This window comes from Pygocentrus nattereri, chromosome 6, assembly GCF_015220715.1.
Source record: "Pygocentrus nattereri isolate fPygNat1 chromosome 6, fPygNat1.pri, whole genome shotgun sequence".
NCBI lineage: Eukaryota > Metazoa > Chordata > Actinopteri > Characiformes > Serrasalmidae > Pygocentrus > Pygocentrus nattereri.
The window spans coordinates 40,976,142-40,997,542 of record NC_051216.1 but is presented as its reverse complement, the minus strand read 5'-3'; the positions used below and the strand labels follow the sequence as shown (position 1 = coordinate 40,997,542).

Below are 21,401 nucleotides of genomic sequence, written 5' to 3'. Positions count from 1 at the left end.
CACTAAAGCAAGTGACATGATCAGCGATCAGACAATGAGAAATCCTTTGCACAGTCATGGGTTGTACTGCTACAGGTGCAAATGAGTTGAGCAAATCAAGCCTTAGGAGTTTAATTACCAATCCATATCAATTTGCTTTATTTTTTCCTATTAGAAATACACTGGGACTTGCTGCATTTCTATTCATAGAATATTAACTTCAACATCTGCTGCTAGATTAATTATTCAAAGCAGCCTTCCTCTCTTTTAATTAGTCATTAAGGGATGTTTACTGGTAGAGGGAGGTCAAAAAAGAGGTTAGCAGAACCCATGATGTGTGTTCACAAGTGAATGGCGGAGAAATGAGTGGAAGAATCGTAGAAACAAGCAACTAACCAAAAATTTTCTAAATCAACAGCCACATCTATAAGCGTCGAGTGTAGAAAAGCGTGAACAAGATGTTCTGAGCAGCTTTGAGGTAAATAGTGCAGTCGAATGTAGACTAAAAACTTCTGGAGAACATATTAATCTAATGTAGGCACAAGACCAATGAGCGCCATTAAGGGAGGCAACATTCTGCGATCTATTCTGCAGAAGAGCTTTTCTATTTTTTATTAAGCAGAAACATCCATCACGGAGCTTGCTTTAAATGATCGCATAATATTCAAATTTGGGCCAAAGGAATTCATCAAACAGCAAGAAATGCCTGGCTGTACAGCTTTAATGGTTTTCTGTTTTCTTTTTCAAGCCACTTTTCTTTCTTTTTTCTTCGTAGTTAACTGATATTTGTGCATCTCAAAGGAAAATAACATTCATGACACTAATGAGCAAACATCATTGTGCATGTCAGTGTTTCTGCAAACTAATAACACAAACCTCAATTAAATTAAGACACGCAAAAGTAAGAGACCACTTTTCATTTACTTATTTCCCAGTCAAAACACATGTCAAGCTCAAGTTATTCATTTTCAGGTTAGACACATGGCAGACCCACCTGCATAATCCTTAATTAGGGGAGAGGTTTCCACAATTTTTCAAAATATAAGATGATAAAATCAGAGAAAGAAATGGGATTCCTAACAACTGTCTAAGACCTGACCACCAAAACTGTCCCCATCAGGTCAACAGCACTTAAAGCGTTCATCTTTAAGAAATCAAGCTCCACTCTGGCTTCAGATGTGAAAACATCCACCGCCATACTTCCACTGTGAGAAGAGAACTCAACACTATGGGTCTGAAAGGATGTGTAGCTGACAAGAAGCTTTTACTGAGAAAAGGAAACTAAGGAAAATAAATCAAACAAAAGGCTGTCTGAACCTCAACATCACTGAAAATGTTTGGGATTATTTGGATTGTGAGAAGCGGGAAATGCTACACCAGCTTGGAAGACTGAACTTTGGAGGTGTGGAAAACTATCCCTGCAAATTCTTTTAAAAAATGTAAAGCAGTCTGGACACATCAAATACTGAAACATTTGGTACTATATTTAGTTGTTGAGCCTTCTGCGTAATGTCTCGTTAAATATATGCTTTCTGGTTTTTTTCCATGGTGCTGAAAGATGAATAACTTTAAAGCAATTTTGACGAGAAATTAAATAAATGAAGTGTGGGTTCTGACTACAGCACAGTACCAGCAGTGAAGAGAACTGTTTAAACTAAAACTATCTTGGCAGTAAGTGCATTTTTACCAGAGAAAACAGCTAAAAATGTAACATGTTCATAATATCCTGGCTAGAAGAACATATGTTTGGTTCCTGATTTCTCAGTACACTCCAGCCATTGTATGGATTTGCTAAATTCCACCAGCAGCACATCTGATTTAATTTAACAAAAGACTGATCAGATAAACTAGGTTTTGGACAGTATAAGTGCCCCCCCCCCCCCCCCCCCACCCACATACTGTCTAAATAAACAGCTTCACATAATTTTCTCAAGATGCCTGAGTTTTGCACATTACTGTAAATACAGATGACGGCTAGTTAGACTGAATGCACCGAATGGCCAAAAGGAGACAGGCACACAGAAAAGAAAGCAATGGCAAAAAGATAAGAAAAAGAAAGATAAGAAAGAGAGAGTGGTACCACAGTGTACTGTTGGTTAGGGGAGACGGAGAGGAGCTGTGGTGGGTAAGACATCGCCGAGTACTGGACAGGCTGAGCGGAGGGCTGGACAGGCCAGAGGGGCTGAAGAAGCAACAGACGAGGGAGAAGACAGGGGGCAGGGAGGAGAGAGGAAAATGGGTTTAGTCAAAGATGGAGAAGATGAAAGAATCTAAAAGGGGACTAAACACAGGCATTTAGAACATATGAGAGAATTTCACCCAGGAGAGAATATTAGGTTAGCAGTCCAGTAGGAAAAAGAAAAGAGTAAAAAAAAACAAAAAAAAACACATCAACACCACGCGATGAAGTTAATTGAGCCAGTTAGGTGGTTTGACGTGATGGTGATGGTAAACATACAGTGACGGGGTTAATCAGAGGCAGCCAAAGTATACGACAGGTTAGCTGAGCAGCTACATTTCATTTTGGAACTCATCAAAAGTGATTGCACTCTGGAGATTATGGCGATATTGGGCTGGGACGTCAGGGCGTCAACTGGAAAAAGCGCAAGCTATTTGCCCATTGTCAGACTTGGGTGTCCGCTCCACAAGGGGTCAAATTAATTCTGCATCCTAGCATTTCATTAATGAGCCTCAAGTCCCCATCATCCCGTATCTCTAGGTCGTCATAGCAGCACTCGACGGCTACATCCAGCATCGAACAGATTGTAATTTCAAACTGTGATGGCCTGTCTGAACTGCAATGACTCCCATTTGGAAACTGAAGTGCACTTTGGTCTTTATCCTGAGCATATATTTGCCTGCGAATCATTCACTGTGACAGGGTTGGCAACTCCTGCCCCCCCAATGGTAGCATGGCTACAGGTTTAATCTTTCCTTAATAGCAAGCGAAATACCTAGGCCAAGCAATTAATGACCCATCAGACTCGATAAGCAGCCTGCAGGACAGCACTATCAGCAGATTTCCCGCCTCCATCTATCATATATAATTGACTAAACAATAACGCAGGGGAGCAGTCAATTCATTATGCTTAAAGGATGCGATATAGTATTAATCTGTGAAATAACCAAATATTACTCATGGGCCAAGTGCTCGAACTTCAAATATTTACTTTCCCAATAAGAAAGAAGCTGAAACAGGTGTCGTCATAAGATTTTAGTGTGGAACAGGTTAGAAAAGAAGTGTTAATAATCACTCAAACTACTTGGGATGTACCTACCTGAGGGATGACATGGCTGTTGGACTGATGCTGGAGGGGGCCAGGAGGTGGGGGTGGAGGAGGTGGAGGTGGTGGTGGTAAAGGCTGCTGTGGCCTGGAAGCCTGAGGAGCGACGGTGGGGTTGTAGACCACAGCACTGCCATCCGGGTTCACAAAAGGCTGACCTAGAAATGTAGAGGGGATGCTTGCAGATATGTGATGGTACTTTTACACAGCATTACTATGCATTAAATGCCATTATACTAAAACAATGCTGATATTCATCTGATCAGTCAAATTATCTGACAGAATGGCACTAAAGGCCATTATGCTACGGCAGCAAAGAATAACTGTGAAGCAATTCTCATAAAGAGCACAAGCATGTAATTCATTCCCCCATTAACTAATGGATGGTAGCTTTTCTGCAGTTAAAAGTATAGTTCCTTTATACAGGCAATTTACTGCAGTTAGTTAATGGCACAATGGGATAAGGTTTCTTAAAGTATTCGGAAAGTTTAAAACTGTGGAATCTGAAGAGACATTTGTTACCCTGTCATCGCTTCTGTTCTGAAGGTTCAAACAAATCAAAAGACTCAAAGAATCAATTAAATCTAGGTCATAAAGTGGAAAAAAAAAAATATATAACTAAACCATATCATACAGTAGACAGACAATCTTTTAACACCGTACAACATAACTATGCTTTGTTGATTCTGTGGTCTCAATTATTCACTTTTACTCTACAGCCAGTGAGATCTTCTTGTGCTTTTAATAATAAAGGAAGTGTCTGCCCATTTTCTGCCATGTTACCCAACAGATTGAGAAAAATTCTTGGTGTTTTCTTTCAGAATGTCAATATGTTAACTTCTTTCTCATGTATGATGGAAGCAAATTTCATTTAGACAAGGTTAGCAATTACATACTGCAATGACAATATAAAAAGCAATAAATTATTAAAATATACAGTTCTACTGTGTGTCTGACTGGATGTGCAATTCTGAAATTAAACCAAAACAAATTTACTGAACAGCTAATGGTCTGCAGAATACATCATCACAACCTCTCTTTTAAATAGCAAACAATTACAAAATTATAACTCACTATTGTGCAAAATAAAACTAATGAATGTACCTATGGCTACTCACAGCACAACTACAAGCATATTTTCTGTGCACTGTAAGGCTGTCAGCAAAAAAGTGAGCATTCCCTGAACAATTTTGTCTATACAGGCCTACAAAAACAAACAGAGGTGTATGCAAAAGTTCGAACACCCGAGATAAATTATGTTTTGTCGATTTTCCAAGAGGAAAAGAAGAAGTTAACACATACTCTACAGGGAATAGACTTAAATACATAATTTTCCTGCAAATATTAGTGCATGCTTTGTATTTATTTGCTTAACCTAATTAAAAAAATCTCAAAACATAAAATGTGCCATAACTTTTGAAAGGGCATGTTTTATATATTATTTTTTATGCTAAATTCAGGAAATAAACAGTTATTGTGCAGTACAGTTTGCAGAATCTGGTTCTCTGTAGAGGATGTGTGATTATTTTCAAACTAACAAAACAATCTGACAAGGGTACGCAAACTTTTGGAAAAAACTGTACATGTTTAGGTTTGTAACAGTAACCACCACTGCTTGACTCATTTGGGATTGTGAATAATCATCTCATTTACAGGCAAGTAGTTATGGATAGCGTAATTGTTCAGCTGTACGTGTTTTGTCCACGAATGGTTGAACAGCATAGTGGATAAGGTACTTCTCCTGAGGGTTTCGATGCCTGTCCAGGCATGCATGGCTCTCAACATTACATTTTGTCACTCTGGTGCTGTGCAACCTAATTTGAGCTTTTGGGTTATCAATGCCCTCTGTGATGTGATTAACATACATTACAATAAACATATTATTAACTGTGCAGCCATAGTCTTAGGCCAAGTAAAGCTTTGAATAACTGGCTTCTATTTAAGCTACATATGAAGACAAAGATCGATATGAAAATCTGAAAACTTTTACACCTTCACATGGGCTAAATATGAACATTTTGGTAGTTACTTAAGCTTATTCACTCAGAAAAACCTGAAAAAGCAAACAGCCCAAAGGCAAGTACAGTTTACATTTAGCTTTAGCCCATAATGACCTACATTAACCAAGAGCAGTGACATTCCCCCTGCGGCTGTGTGTCTTGCTCAAGGGCACTATGACAGCAGCCATCAGCTGGACTCTAACCCAAGCCCTCCAACTTATTTTCAGAGTTAATAAGCAAATTGTTGGACTCCTGAACCCACAGAGTTCCAAACTATGAAGGTGTATTATGCTGAATAGCTCTGCCCTCTGGGACACTTCTTAAATGTGACTGAACACTTGTGAAATGTGATAAGCTGAGATGAATTGGAGGAAGAGGCTCAACCTCCACCTAGCCACCGAACGACCTTGAAATAAACCTCCTTGAGGTTTGAACGTCTACTTTTCGACATGAATTCCTCGGGCCTTCACAGTAGGGAAAATTTTCCCATTTGCCAACTGCTTAAAAAAGGTCAATAAGCAATTACACACCCGGGCTCCTTCTCGAAAATATATTAGCACCAGCAATATACCGTCTTATCAGCCGCATGCATATTTAAAGACGAGACAGGAGCGAACAAAGTAAATAGGAATATTTTATACATCAGAGGCAGCACTACACAATTTCCCCTCCCCTTTTTCAATGACACAGAATACAGCTTCATTACACGTTTCCCTGAGAGACTTTGGGGAATTTGTTTGGAGTGAAGAAGGATTTATTGATCGTCCAAGATGAGCCCCCATTTTCAAATATCTGGTGTGAAGGGGAAAGATTTAAATGGCACATGAGCTGCATCATTAGACAAGATATCCTGTGACAGTGGGATGTGTTTCATCAACACGGTTTACTTTTCAGAGAACAAGCAAAGCAAAGGAACAACTTCTAATTATTAGCAACAGAGAGTCTCTTGAGATAGCGAAAGGCATCGATTAAAAACACAATGCTTAAGATTTTACTTCACCGAAAATCACCCCCCTCCCAACCCCAAGACTGTGTTTTTGCAGCACCTTTATTTAGGCAGCATCATGCTGAGCAGCACAAGAGGAGGGCAGACTATGAGAGATGGCTGAGACAATGTGTAAGTAGGGTTAGTTTAGGATTTAGTATTTTAAGCAGCAGAAAAATACAGATGCAAAACCCCCCACCCACCCACCCGTGTGTCTAATAAAAGGCTAAAACTGGCATTAGATCATGCTAATAGTAGCATGAAGAGAGAAATGGTGAGCCTGCACGAGTACCAACCTGTGTGCGGGTTGACCAGGATACTTCCAGGCGGTATCCCCGCCGCTTCCAGGGGAAGCAAATAGTAGCTAGCGTTAGCTGTGGTTGCCGGGGGCCCGCTCCTGCCACCCTCATAGGACACACTGCTACTAGTGCTGACGGCAGGGTAGGCCAAGGGCGTGGTGTGGGCCGGCTGGGTTAGGGCCGGGGCAGGAGGAGGGGGAGGCTGGGAGCGAGAGAGCGAGCCCGTGGATGAACCTACACTACTAGAAGAGTCAGAACCTAAGGAAAGACGAAGGGAGCAAGGAGAGGAGCCTTAACTGACAGGTACAGCAGAATCATGCTAGAAGGTGGAGGGAGGAGAACAGTGTTAATGGGCTCTGGAGTCAGCATGCACAACTTCTGAAGAATCAAAAGCTGTTAGAATTCATTGGGGACTTTGGGGTGTTTTTCGGAATGTGTGTTTTATTTACTATATAAGATCTCCAGATTGCCACCGACAGAGTACAGAGACTGCAGAACATGAAGGATCGGGAACTGTGCAGCTTTAGCGAGGCTAGACGAAGTTCCAAACATGTGCAGTACGTTTTCTATGCTAATTACCTCAGGGACCAAAGCAATGAACAAAAGATAATGATTTTATTAGCATTGAATGACAAGTTAATTAATTCCTTGATTAATGTCTTGGTTAATTTAGCAATTCATTTTGTTATTCTTCTTGCTTTTTTTAATGATTTCATTTAATATGTTACAAATGGTGAACATGTGTTGTGCGAGTCTTATAGTCACATTACCTTTAAAAACCTCTAAACACTAAAGACTACTAAAGTAATTTGCACTTTCATCTAGACCACCAATGAATTCTCAAGTGTGTCTATTACAAGTTTCAGAAAGTGTTAGAAATAAGAGGCATTAATGAAAAGGAGGCGAAAAGCATGCACACCTTTTAAAAGTGTTCAAGACATTCTAATGTATGTACAAGAGAAAGATCAAGCAACTATGAAAATGACATGAAAAAGAAAGGGGAAAAAAGGATGCCGGCCTCTCTGCATGTTCCTCAAGTCAGCAAGTAAAGCATTCGTGGACACGACATCAATGTAAAATAAAGAAAAACTCAAGATGCTCTCTCCTTCTTTGAGTGCTGCCTGTCTGCCTTGCATGGTGGATGGAGCGACTTGACACTCACCCGTCTTAGATAGGCGCCCCGCGCTCTTGCTGCTGCTGGAGCTGTCCCCACGGATCAGCACTGATATGCCGCTGAAGCTGCTGGCCTTGGTCATGGCAGGTTTGAGGTTGCGGTTGGAGCTGTCCGAGTCAGTGCTGCTCCAGGGCCGCGGCTCCGAATACTTGGGTTCGTTCTCAGAACTGCTTTGGCGGCTATTCCCTGATCGGCCATCTTTCAACCTGAACGATTGCGAAAAAAAGAACACGCAGGGTTCGAATCATAGACTGGATGGTCAGAATACAAAGGCTGCGAAGATGTTACACTCCCAAAATAAGCGGAAAAATACCTAAAAATCTGCCGCCTCTGCTGTGTGCTGTTACAAGCATCATCCTCCTGGATCCTACAAAATATCAGAAGGGCAGACTTAATTTCCCCAGAGTTTTGGACATATTACACCAGCAGCTGAAGTAAGCATGTGGGGTAGCAGATATTTTCAACCGCGCCAATCTCTTGGTGGTGTACTTTTGTCTTTTGTAATTTCCCCTCATTTTTCACCCAGTTTCGACCCCAATATAAGGCCTATTAACACCAAGTATGATATCTTTTGGGGGGGGGCCTTATTTATCAGAGCTGCGTACAGTCAAATCTGAGCACACACTAATTCTACCGACAATTTTGTTGTTTATCAGTTTCATCTTTGGCATATCTGTATGATCAAACCCATGTAAATGTGAACTTAATACTTTCATAACCTGAAAAAAAAACTCCCTGATTTATGGGTAACTACGCATAACATATCAATTTCATCTTTGAATACAAAAATATAAAATAAAAATAGAAAACAGTCATACCAATTATTCATGCTCATAGCAATCCAGTACAATCCAGTGCACACTAGTATACATAAATGCTGTGACCATTACATGTTCCATTTAAAGACATATTACACTGTGCTTTTGTTTTATACTACTGACTCCATTCACAATACTAAACACAGCTGGTGCAGAAGCATCCGATACCCTGCGATAATACAGCGGTTAAATGTGTTATTTTAGAAAAATAATGACACGATGCCATCATTCTACCGTCTTAAAAAAAAGATACTGTTTATTTCATATTTTCGTTTCAGTCATTGTAATTTTAAGTACGTAAAGTTTGGTCAGTACTGGTGACCTTAAACTCTGCCTGAAAAAAGCAGACATGAAAAGACTAGGATACACCTAGATGAACCTAGATAAATATGGGTTCACCATCATAATCAGACTTTTAGCTATACATTATCTTTCATCTACACATTTTCATAGTCAGCATGCTTCTCATTTATGTGTTGTGCTGGACCACGAACAACAGCTGACATTTGTTTAGACTGCAACAATGACTGGTCAGCCTGATTGTTAAAGAAAACCACGCTGGTGTTGACTTCCGACTTGATGTGAAAGACAGCATCAACATGCCTGTGCTGTTCTTGACTTGACATGCTTTCTTTTCATTGGTAAAAACCAAACTCTGCATTAATAGGCCTTCAGTCATCACACAATGCTGCCAAGCTGGGGGGGTGAAGGCTAGAATGCGTCCTCGAAGACACATGAAGCATCAAACTGCCACCAAGTATTTAACAGTCTTTGTGTTTCCTACCCACCTTTTATCAAGAGGGAAAGTATCCAAACCCTGCAACAGAAATCCAAAGTCATTTATTACATACCAATAAGGAGGAAGATGTTTTCCATAAGAAATCAAATACAGCTTCATACAGCTTGTCAATAATGTATTCTTCAGGCACGTCTTAAAAACAGACTGGAGAGAAAATGTTTACAAAGCTCACATCAGCGAATATTCTCTCTCTTGCCCGCTGATACTCCTCTTCCCGTTCTTCTATTGATTTACTCCTCCTGTCTTCTTTCAACCTCATTCGCATCTGAAACACAAACGCCTGCTTTCAGAGCCTGCACAAAAAGCTGCCAATCCTCCAAACAGGATAATCACCCATGTGCAATCTTTTATTGCATCTTATTTTATTTAAAGAAACTATTATTATTTTCCAATCATTATCCATCACCAAAAGACAATGTGCTCGTTTCCGACATTTTTATGAGCGGGAACAGTTTAAGGCCATTAATGTTTGTGAGAATCATTAGTAGCTTCAAGCTTGGCACCTACCATGTTGTCATCTTTGTCCATGCTGGAGTTGTCCCTTTTTAAGATGTATCGCTTCTGGAAATCGTCAGTCTTGTCATCTTTGATGTGTTCGGAAAACTTCTGATCTGGTCTGCACATCCAAAGAAGTGTAAAAGCGTGAGGCGTTATTAAGACAGATCTTCACAGCATCTCTCTCCCACTACATGAACGCACTGCCTTAGGCCAGCAATACTGAAATTGCATATAATTACATTTCCTCCACCAAAACCCATTTTAAATGTGACAAAAATCTCTGTTGCTGTGGAAGATTCGCACCAACAGTCATTTCAGCAGCCTAAGCGGCGTAACTGAAGTTAAAATTGCAGTTGTCTTGATTACTCACATTCTTGTATTGCTAGTTTTGTTGATGATTACACATTTCCCAGTTTGGTCAATGTTGTGGTCTAAGCCGAAGTAGGCAGCTACTCTGTGCAGGAGCATTCTGTGGTAGGAGGTCATGGGGGGAAACTTTCTCCTCTGGCTTCTAGAACAGTGAAACAGAGCCAAGAGGCAATCAATAATTCAGAAGGGAGTTGCTCCAGCTATCATCAGTTGTTCTGAGTGGCGTCCAATTTTGCTTCAAGTTAAATTTCTTGTATGCTCCCTGAGCAATGAAGAAAAATACATCACAGGAAAATTATACACAAGTTATGTACTTGAAGGGAGCCATTAACTCACTCGTTGTTACTGATGAAGTCCAGAATGTCCTGTTCCAGCTTCAGCAGCATCATTCTGTCCCTGGATTAGATGACGGTGGAACATCAGGAAAGACATAATTTCATATTTAGTACTAAGCAAGAACTTGGAAAACACCTAATGTTTATTTTGCTCACAAGGTGCGTAACCGGAGACACGAGTGGCAAGAAAATTGGGCAGCAAAAGATTTCGAATCGAAGAAATGTCTACAAACCTGGGGTTGTTTTTCAATGTGTTTACCAGGAACTCATGCAGATCAATGCCAGTGGAGTCTGTGTATTCTTGACTGGAATCTTGAGAGATTTAAAAAGGGCTTATTTATCACCTTGTCTATCTTTAGTGATCTCCAAGATAAATAACATTGCATCATCACACAAAAGAAAAGCAAGCCACGAGCGCACACCTCTTGACAGCATCTTGCGGGGCATTTTCTCCAATTTCTCCAACTTGTCACCGCTTTTGTCTTTGTCATCTTCGTTTTTACTGGCTGGAGCGTCCTCTTTGTCAAATGACTGGGAAAGCTTGATCTGAATTTCATCCTGTGGAATAAAGACAAAACACCAATGGTAGAATTCAAACTAGTATGCTTCTGATGATCAAGCACAATAACTGAATGTTAACTGCATCATCATCATCATCTTTTCCAATTCCAGTTTTTGAATAAGCTTTTGATTTCCTACAGACTAAAATGGCAAATTGGCTGATTCCAAGATACCTTGGACTATTCTGTGATGTTTCTGATTAAAGAAAACGTAATAAAATAACTGAAGAAAAGACTTTTTTTAAAATGTACTGCTTCAGCAAATGATATCATTGAAAAGGCAAAAGGTATCATTGACTTCAGTCCATACAATTCATATATGAAAATTAAAAATAATTTTTTTTCAGCTCAGTTATTTTTTTTGTAATGTCATGAAGCCAACACATTTATATATGCCCTTCCACTCAGGCTACATCAGTTTTAGCCCCACCCATTCCTGCTGAAGTTATAAGAAGCGTTTCGGCACTGTACTACTTTCTGAATGAGGCACAATATAGGACAGCTAATCATTACAGAGCTCATTTACATACTTCTGTCTTAAAAGCACCGCCTGTTTTTTTTTTTTGTAAAGTACATCGACAGGACAAATAAAAACATTTGAATGTACTTTAGAGTTGTCTATTTAGAAAAAGTCGGTGACGGACATGAAAAGATTTTTATAATACCAAAGATAATTGGGGTCCAACAGAGAGACCTGGGCTCCCTGTGGGTGAAAAAGCAGCTGAGAAAGCAAAAGGAACTGTCAGTCAATCTGATCATATTTTGTCCAGCGAATTCACTGTAATGCAGTGGTGGACAGTAACCAAGTAATTCATTGCAACGACTTTCTACTTTCACTCCACTACATTTCAATGTCAAATATCTGACTTTTTACTCCACTACATTTTGAGAAATCTGTCGTCTCTTTTGGTTTCTGTGTGTATAAAAACGCAAAATGTCAAAGCGAAAGAAGCGCAAAGCCAGAGCACCAATCAGGGAACAGTTGTCACTTTGTTTAGAGCTGGTTTTGACCTGTTGGTCAGACCGACCCAGTGAAGCACGCGGTTCAACGTCAGCGCAGCAGCGTAAAACTTTGGGAGAGTCTGTTCAACATAAATGATGAACTAACCTAACTTTGTGTAAATAGAGCTCAATATAGAAATATGTCCACATATGCAGTCGAGACTGACGCGGCTTTTTTCTGAATTTCTACAAACACCATTTCATTTTATAGTAAATGGGTTTGGGCTGGTTTATGTTTATGAACAGACGCCTACAGATCAACATAGTAAAGGAGCTCATCTGTGATCCTGAGTTTAAAGCCAGTTTTTATTCAACTTAAACTTGGAACTAAGTTGTAAATAAATCTGAAACTGAAACTTTGCTTGTTCGCAAAAAGTTATTTCAGAGCCACTCGGTTCTCCCTGGAAACTGTTTACCTTCAATGTTTTGTTATAATTGTAATAGACATCAATGTCAGACTAATTAATGATGTTCTATTAAAAGACTGGTATACCAAGAGAGACACTGGAGGATTTTCACCTAAAATTAGTTCATGAAGCCAGTCTTCATGACACTAAAGTACATAATTAATCTTTTAGTACTTTTACTTTTGATATTACAAAGTACATTTGAAAGCAAATACTTTTGTACTTTTACTCAAGTGGAGGTCTAAAGGGAAGAACTTCTACTTTTTTTTTTTACCTTGGGTGTCTCTACTTTAACTCAAGTACATGATTTGTGTATTTGTCCACCACTGCCCCTCAGTAGAACAAATCGCTACTCCAAGTCTTTTATTCCTTCTGCTATCAAGCTACTAAATGCAGATAATAGTCTTTTTAAATGATCGTTATAGCTATTCGTTATCTCCTGCACTCCTTGACTCCTTATTTACCTTTATTTATGTGAATTTGTTGTCTCTGACATATATAACTGTTTTTATGTAGTTGTGTGTACAGACAGGGAAAGCTGCAAATGAATTGTCCTCTTTGGGATTAATAAAGTATTCTGAATCTGAATCTGAACTACAGTGAATGAGAAGAGAACATTCTCTTGACAATCAAACATGGGTGTGGCACACCTACCAAATACCTGTGTTTGTTTGTATTAGTCCTGTCTGTGTACTTAAAGTGAGAGTTTGCAAAATTCACTGACTACTTTTGGTACATAAAACCAAACAAATAATTTGTGGGTTTCAGGAAAAAATATAAAATATGAAAAAATAGTAGAATATGGATCCTCAAAAATGTACACCACTACCAATAGCAGCAGCAGCAATAGCAGGTGAAGTACTGAAAAAATGTTCGCAAAGGGACATCGGTAAGCACTGGCCTTAAAGACCGACTGCTCAAAAACGCAGCATCAAAATCCGAGGCCTTTGGTTCAGCGTCTCCGGCAACAGATTTTATTTTATGCCATGGGCTTTGAGGACCCCTGCCATTTGCAATGTGGCAAAGCCCAGGCACCCTGAGGGGAGGCTTTTGGTTTAAGTCTTTTCTTTTTTCCTCCCGGCTCAACGGCGTCCTTGTGCCTTCACCCCCTCCAGAGTCGCCGAGACCAAGCCGCTTCTCTCCCCTCCCCGTTTTCCTTTGATTAACAACGTGGCAAAGAAAGGAGTCCATTTCACTTTTCAAAACCGGCACAAAAGTAAAACAAAGTAAAGCGGGCGCGCGACATGACGCAGAGGGAACCACGGAGCATTTCTGAAAGAAGATTTTTATCATGGGGCAAGTTTAATGTTTACACTGAGAATCGGGAGATCTGTGCTCTGCCCTCGTGGAAAAAAAAAAAAAAAAGCAGCCGACGGGAGGTGTGGCTAGCTGATATGATGTTAAGGCTCCACAGAGGAGAAGAGCTGGGGGGAACATTGTAACGTCAGTCTTGCTGATTAATTATTAAACATAAATCTGATACATAAATACAAGCTTCTTTTGTTTGCATTAACAGCCTCTGATATATTTAGGCTTGACTTTTGTCACTAACACAATGAATCTCAAAAGCCATGCTACCAATAGCAAAATCCTTTTATTAAAAGAAATGCAATTATTTTTTAGTGAATAGAAAATGGAGAAAAAACTGAAAAAGCACCTTTGAGTAGGTAGATATGTTTGGTGTCACTACTCATTTGACAAAACGAATTGCTGCTGTGGGATTAAAACTTCGTATCTCCATTTTCGTTTTTCAGTTTTTGACATCATTTGAAAATGCCTGTTGTCCTTTACATTGTTTGCAATGTAATACATTGTTTGGAAATTTCGTGATGAATGGACTAAAAGAAATGGTCCAAAAATGTCTGGTTTCATTGACTTGCATTAAAAATTAAATGGGTTTTGTCCTTCTCCTGTAAAGTCAGCATTTTGGAGATACAATGTGCTCCGACAGCAGCAAAAGGCTTTCAGCAACGTGTTCTCAATTCAAATAAAATTACATTTAAAAAAATGTTATGGTCTTTTTATTTTAAGCGTATGTAACCTGAAAAAGTTGCAAAATCCATGGACAAAATCTACAATATAAGCAGTCTAAAGATAGTACTGCTCACTGTAAGTGTACTAATACTTCTAAAATCTGATATTGTAGAGACACTCTGGCCAAAATGGAAAACCTAGCCAGCGCTACATTTGCTGTAAACATCCCTACTCATCGTTTACAGAGGTGCTGTAGTGGTCTCGTAAGCAATATTTTTCAAGTTTTAAGGCTAAAACCCCTTCTGATGATGTACCTTGAAGGTAGAAGTGATTTTTAAAGGCTAAAAGTGTTTTGGAGTGGACAGCTGAGAGAAGGCTGAATTATTCTTTTAACAAAGAAAAACTCTGATGATCAACTGATGTTGACGCTATATCACTAATGCTAGCCAACACCACACTGTTAGAATTAAAGGTTCAGTGCAGGTACATTTTTCGTTCATCAAGGTACAAACTATGTAAATGTGTCTTCAAAAGGTACAACAGTGGTTCGACGGTCTAATTGTTTACCTTACATATGCTTTAACCAGGTGAAATGTACATATTTGTACTTTTTCATAGCCTAATGTTTTAAGTTACATCTCAGTTTTAAGGCACTGAGATGTACCTTTGAGGGTACCACCCCAATAACTGCTTCATACCTTTTGTCTGAGAGTGCATTAGCATCTACATCAGTGGCAAGCAGTCAGGAATCATTGAGCACTGTACAGATTGCCAATGATTGTGAAGTATTTGCGTAATGCATGGTGGATCGAAATACCCTTTATAATTAAGACTTTTTTTCAATTTATTTATGATTTTTTTTATACCAGTACAGAGATGAAGGGTTAACAGTTCAAGCAATGAAAGATGGCACATCCTAAGTGACAGAATTCCACTCAGTGATTGCAAGTCTGTAAGCCTTGGGCAACCACAAAGTATCCCTATGAAGACAAATACCTCAAACACAGATTTCAGGAACAAAATAACAGGCGAGGGAGGTTAAAAAACGATGCACATTCAGTGAGATGAGCCTGTAAGTGTAACCAAGTGAGCTGGAGTGTGACACTTTTAAGCAGCCCTGAAAAGAGCTTTACCTGATGTTCTGGAAGCAGTTCAGAGGAAATTGGGGGAGGAGAGGGTTCTTCACAAATGGCCAGGCTCCGAACTAACTTTAACTTTGCGTTAGACTGGGGGAGAGTAGTGAGGGTTAAAGAGAGAGATCAGGATGTACACAAAAACCACTGCAGGTTGAGTTGCATTTACACAAAACAGTAGTGCATGAACTCAAGGTGAACTAGGAAAATGGATGGGAGTTGTTTTAAAAAAGAAAATCCAATTAAATCAAAAATTTCCCATGCAAGCATCACAAACATGGGATTAAAAAAAAGAAGAGATGAGTCTGATTTTCAGAGCTCAAGGATTACCAAGAATTAGCAGTTTACAGTACAACACCATGCCTAAACAGAATTCAGTTTGCTTAGGGGCCCACAAATGTGGCTCTTGAGCGTTTGAAAACCATGCAGGTAAAGAAAAGCATGAGACATTTCGCAACATACTCCTCATCACACACAGGCACATCCTTCGTAAAAAAATGGAGGAGTAGTTATTAAAAAATGAGCAGTGATCAGTTCATGGCATATAACATGGAAAAAAAAAAACAAGCAGGAATGAAATCTGGCTGGCAGAACACATCCAGAACATGCCTCTTGCCACTGTACCTTGGGCCTTTTGGCACTTTGTCCAGGTATTTGCCGCTGTACGGTAGGCAACGAGACAAAATGGGGGACATGGATTACATTACTGAATCATCTATCAGGTCACAAGAACAACAGACTACAGGAACATTGCTCTGAATGAGATGCTTCACAGAAATGTGCAAAAAGACAAAGCAGAGGGTACATGATCATCTGCCCTTAATCATCCATTACAAAAATACAGATACATTATCTACATTTCCAGGACTAATGGATGGTTTAAAGGGGAGACAACATGTGTCCTTTCTTCCTTTTTCTCTCATAAAACTGAAGACCGACTAACTACAGAATAAACGGCATCAAACCCCTTTTTTTTCTCTCACCAGCTGAACTATAAGTCATCTAAAATGGACACAGCGGTGATTAGCACTGGACATGTGCAGATTCACAAATACCTTACCTTTTATCATGGTTTCTGATATCACAGTGCTTATATGTTAACACACGTACCAGAGTTCTTGCTACAATGTTTTGCTGCTGGTCATGGTGGCCAGGAATGATTCAGTTTGGAAAAATGAGTTAATTCTGGTCCCATGCTAATGTTGTGCAAAACCCACACTGTGTTATCACATGATGTGAAAAGCTGGCGTTACTATAGTATATTCTGCAAACTGCTACAATAAAAACCCTTTGCTATTAAAAAAAAAAAACAAAACACTGTATTATAAGGCTAACAACTGCTTTGTTTGGCCGATCCTGGCTTAAAAGTGAAACGTACCTACAGTATCTAAATGTACCTAAAACTTTTGGGGCGGCTTTACATGCCCTAGCAAATCTATTGCTCTTTCTTCACCAGTCATTATTACTGTCTACGTTTCCATGTTTTATCACAATAATGTCTTTACTGAGTGCCAGATGTTGTTCTTGGGCTATTTTGTATTCCCCGAGGTCACTTTGTATAATGGTACAGCAGTCTTCATTCATTTCTGGTATCATATTTTTGACGCATTAAATGGGCATCATGTCTTTGGCTTCCCATAGATTCTTTTCTTTTGAGACCCTTGGTACTCAAGACAGCACAACAGTATGAATGAATCGTATTTTAACCTATTAAACAAAGAGTTATGAAACTAGTCAGACGGATAAAGCACTAAACCAGGTGTACAGACATCAAATAAGAGGGAACACAAAGTGAAACCAGACATATTCTGCATATTTAAGAAATCTCCGGCGTAATTGTAGTGCCGCTCTTCCGGAGTGTCCAAGACAACAATATCATGTTCGTTAAATATAACGTAGGCAATCGGAATTGACAAAGATTAAAATCGTCATATTTTTGCTCAAAACACAAAATCAGCAATCAGCCAATATATTGTTTTTACTTTGGCGACCTGTGTTGCAATTTTATGATGTAAATAACATGAGCCAAATAAGTAAAGAGTAAAGGCTCCTGCTATCCCTATACCAAAATGTCTCAGCATAAATATGCAGGGCTCCTTGTTCTAAATAGCCAGTTGCCTCTTACTTATGTCATTTGTTCATGTGCCCAATACAGTGTGAGCCTGGAATTTAAAAAAGGCTAATAAAAATCAGCCATCAGCCAATTTAGCTGTAAAGATCAGAACGGTCACAAAAATCCATGATCGGTACGTCCTTAACACCATGGTTTCACTTGTTATTGAAGATTAGCATCCCCCCAATCTGAAAATACTAGTATATTTAACACCTCATGACAAGAACAGACTCTATCCATTTGGATTTCTGACTTGCAAACATTTTTTTCAGCAGGCCCGTCCACCATCACTTCTGACAACTGACAAAATTAGAGTGGAGACAGACCATCTGAATCCTGTCCCATCACTAGTTTTAAATGCAAACAGCTGTGTTCCCAGCAGCTGTCATCACTCTTGTTCCTACTATGTCATCTCCACTTGGATGTGACGGACATGGTAATGAACACTGAGGGGAGAAAAAGCACTGCATTTTTTTTCTGTCAGTTTTGTGAATGACAAATGTAAACCAAAGACAAAAATCCTCCAGCCATGATTCGGAAAGGCACTTTGAGACACGTTCATATAAAGAAAAAGTCATTAATCACACAGTTGTGCGACACAGTTACTGTATCTTATGAGGGCTAAAAAAGACATGGCAGAAACATATGCAGGGGAAAAATGACTCGTTTTGCGGCTCGGCCACAGCAACACCTTGAAATAGGTAGAAATGGTGTGCGAATTATCAGTATTCTCCCAGGTGAAGCCAGAGAATCTAACAAAAGGAGACAGCGTCAAGGGGGTGGCCTACACGGCTGTCATTTGCCATTCATCTTCTCCTCCGTTCTTCAGCTCCTGCAGTCTTATGCTCCCTCAGGCTTGAGCAGACACCAGTGGGCCATAGTTAATGAGCAACACAGTAGCCTTACGAAATTATGATGGATGCTTATTCACCCTTAATTGGGTATTGAGCATCTCCAAGTCCCCGAGTGCCTGGAACTGGCACCGAGCCACGCACAATCGCTCCCGACGATTGCAGGGCTTGGCGAAATTTGCCACAGGAATGTAGGCGAGGCGATGAGGAAAAAGGATTCGGAAATGCGTGTGCACTGCAGAAAAATAAAAGGAGAAGAAGCAGGTAGCGCCGCATTGTGTGCAGCCGAGGATCTGCGAAAAGCCTTTGGGATGGGGGTGGGGGGGCCGCAGAGCCAGATGGCCACAAAGCCACTTGCTGTGCTTTCCCTCCCCACCCCCCAGGGCGACACAGAGGAAGTTTGAGGATAAGCTCGGATTGCCAGCCACACGGCTGCTCGTGCAGTCCTCCTCACTTTCGCTGCCCGTTTTTCTCGCAAAGCATCTCTTCAAGGGAGCAGGAGGGGAAAGGCAATTTGTGGAACAAAATGAAAAGAAAGGAGAACAGGAGGACCGGAGTGGAGGTTTGATAAAAGGACAGCAGCGGGAAAATGTCACTGCATCACAAGAGAAGCGCTGCTTGCCCAGGTATCTGTCAAATAATGGAAGAAAAAGATAAATACGTAGAAATAAAGATGCACTACTGTAACCTTCAAAAGCTTAACCTTCACAGACTGGAGTGGGTCGAGGTGTATCCATTTCGGCTGGTTCTCATAACACAATTACCTGACAATTGATTGGCTCTGCTCGGCTGGCAACAACAACCGCCTCCCCACCCCGCCAGCCCCCCAGGGCCCGCTTGCTGGGGCTGTATCGGAACAATCGTTTTACTGATTTGTTTTCCTGACCTCTCTCCTTCAGGAGATACATTCCATACAATCCTAAAGGCGTAATTCTTTTTTTGAGGGATAGCAATAATTATGATGGTCAATATAGATATTGATCGCAGGCAAACACGCCAGAGAATATTGTATTTCATACCTGAAAATTAAAATGATTGAGTGCAAGGACATCACTTGACAATTATTCAATAAGACATGTTAATTATCACAGAACAACATTTTTTTTGCAGCTATGTCTCCATAGAAATGTGTATAATACAAGTGTGGCTTAAGTAGCAAATCCAATTTTTTAATAATGTAAATTCACTGTTGTTTCAACTTACATAATAGTGTAGTATGATTTATAAACTCACCAGCAGAAATTCAATGCTATACAGCGCACAGCACCAGCCTCTGCATTGGGAAAATGAATCTTCTATAGTGGTTGTAACACTAACTGACCATGACAAACTGCTTCAGGTGGGTAATAACTGATTGAGAACCTTCAAATACATCCACCAGAGGGTCAATAACATCTGCCCATTTTTAAGTTACCACGCCATCATGACGCAGTGCTGTATTTAAACTAGCCTATAGGTGGCGAAGTCTCAAAGTCAGATCACTTTTACTACTGGAGGTCCATACAATTCCTCGTTAGTGATGCACAAGACTTGAGGACACTGCTTCGAGAACAGCTCTGCCTGCTGTAAAGATCTACCTGTGTTTCACTCTTGTCATCACAGCAGTTCTCATCCCCGTCAGGTTCTATCTGCTCCCGGCTCTCGGACTTGGTGAGGCTGTTGCCCCCAGGCGTTGAGTTGCTTTCCTCTACCTCCAGACCTCTCATCGTTTCGCTCGTCTCCTTTACATTGACAGTATCAGACATCCTCATTAGAGAAGGCTACTTGGAGCTTGAGACCTGGAGGAGATTGAGATTTGTCTTTTTTTAATAGGGGACTGCACTTACTGATCAACTACATTCAAATGGGTTGAGGTCAGACTCTATGTGAACATCATCTATTTCACTTTTGAGAATGTCATTTGCAGCATATTAAAACCTTGTACCCAGTAAACAGACAAATGCATGAAGTAAATATAGGGTAGTATAACACTACAATATTCAGTTACCTTCATTGATTTTGACAAAAGCCACCCCACTAAACTCCAGGAAAGTAAAAAAAATAAAAAAGCTAATTAGTATTCTGCCAATCCAAGAGTTCCATTAACACGTTAGAACTGTGAGAGATTTCAGGCATGTGACACTCCAAATCCCACTGAGAGTCTTGGAGCATTGACAGAACATCCAGATGGTTCAGGAAGCTATGAATGCATTCTGTCTTTCATCAGGCTTTTTAAGCCCTGTCTTTCATTCCGAAACTACCTCTACTTCTCTGTCCGTGTTACCCACTAGAGACTTTCTTAGCTTTAGATAGTCTAAGCTTCCTATTCACACTGCAGACAAGTTTTCTTCATTTTTCCCTTTTTCTTACCCAATGTTCTGCTGCGCGCTGGGCCTATGGTGGTGCCGCCCTGGTAAGAAGGGTGAACCCCGCGTCCCTTTCAGTGGCGCTGTGGACCAGGTCGTCGCTTGTGTTGAGCGTTTTGGATGCCCTGAGATAGAGGCCCATGTCCCTGTCACCAGCACTGGCTCCAGATCAGAACAGCGCTGGCCGCCGACAAGGCGCTCATGCCCCTCAGGAACCTGGAGATGAGATCGCAACAACAAAACCTGTTAAGAGTGCAGATGCCAAGTCCTGCTGTATTACACAGACACAATGAGATCTCTGAAGATCTCATTTGGATTGCGCTCCTGTCCAGTTAAAACCAGCATCTTTCGCAATGCAACCAAGTTTATAGTCAACAAGGGGCTCATTACACAGACAACCCTGCCAAGCGATGCCTTAGTGGTGGAAATTCTCTGACTTGCAGTGCAAAAAAAAACAAAAGGAAAATGTCTTATGG

General features: G+C 40.3%; 1 protein-coding gene across 8 annotated transcripts in view; it reads right to left on the bottom strand.

Moving 5' to 3' along the window:
• LOC108425944 (R3H domain-containing protein 1) overlaps positions 1 to 21,401 on the bottom strand; it is a 52,104-nt gene that overhangs the window by 14,294 nt on the left and 16,409 nt on the right. For 3 of the 8 annotated variants that reach the window (XM_017695030.2, XM_017695029.2, XM_017695034.2), the window contains exons 2-17: positions 20,930 to 21,141; positions 20,158 to 20,358; positions 16,241 to 16,276; positions 15,617 to 15,709; positions 10,963 to 11,098; positions 10,774 to 10,852; positions 10,542 to 10,601; positions 10,207 to 10,347; positions 9,846 to 9,954; positions 9,511 to 9,603; positions 9,328 to 9,356; positions 8,035 to 8,088; positions 7,710 to 7,927; positions 6,545 to 6,805; positions 3,258 to 3,421; positions 2,060 to 2,161 (exon numbers count right to left, since the gene is read on the bottom strand). In XM_017695030.2, coding sequence (XP_017550519.1) covers positions 2,060 to 2,161; positions 3,258 to 3,421; positions 6,545 to 6,805; positions 7,710 to 7,927; positions 8,035 to 8,088; positions 9,328 to 9,356; positions 9,511 to 9,603; positions 9,846 to 9,954; positions 10,207 to 10,347; positions 10,542 to 10,601; positions 10,774 to 10,852; positions 10,963 to 11,098; positions 15,617 to 15,709; positions 16,241 to 16,276; positions 20,158 to 20,331 — 1,749 coding nt within the window. In that variant the 5' untranslated portion in view covers positions 20,332 to 20,358; positions 20,930 to 21,141. The remainder of the gene's footprint in view (positions 1 to 2,059; positions 2,162 to 3,257; positions 3,422 to 6,544; positions 6,806 to 7,709; positions 7,928 to 8,034; positions 8,089 to 9,327; positions 9,357 to 9,510; positions 9,604 to 9,845; positions 9,955 to 10,206; positions 10,348 to 10,541; positions 10,602 to 10,773; positions 10,853 to 10,962; positions 11,099 to 15,616; positions 15,710 to 16,240; positions 16,277 to 20,157; positions 20,359 to 20,929; positions 21,142 to 21,401) is intronic. The other 5 variants (XM_017695031.2, XM_017695033.2, XM_017695035.2 and 2 more) reach the window with 5 other exon arrangements.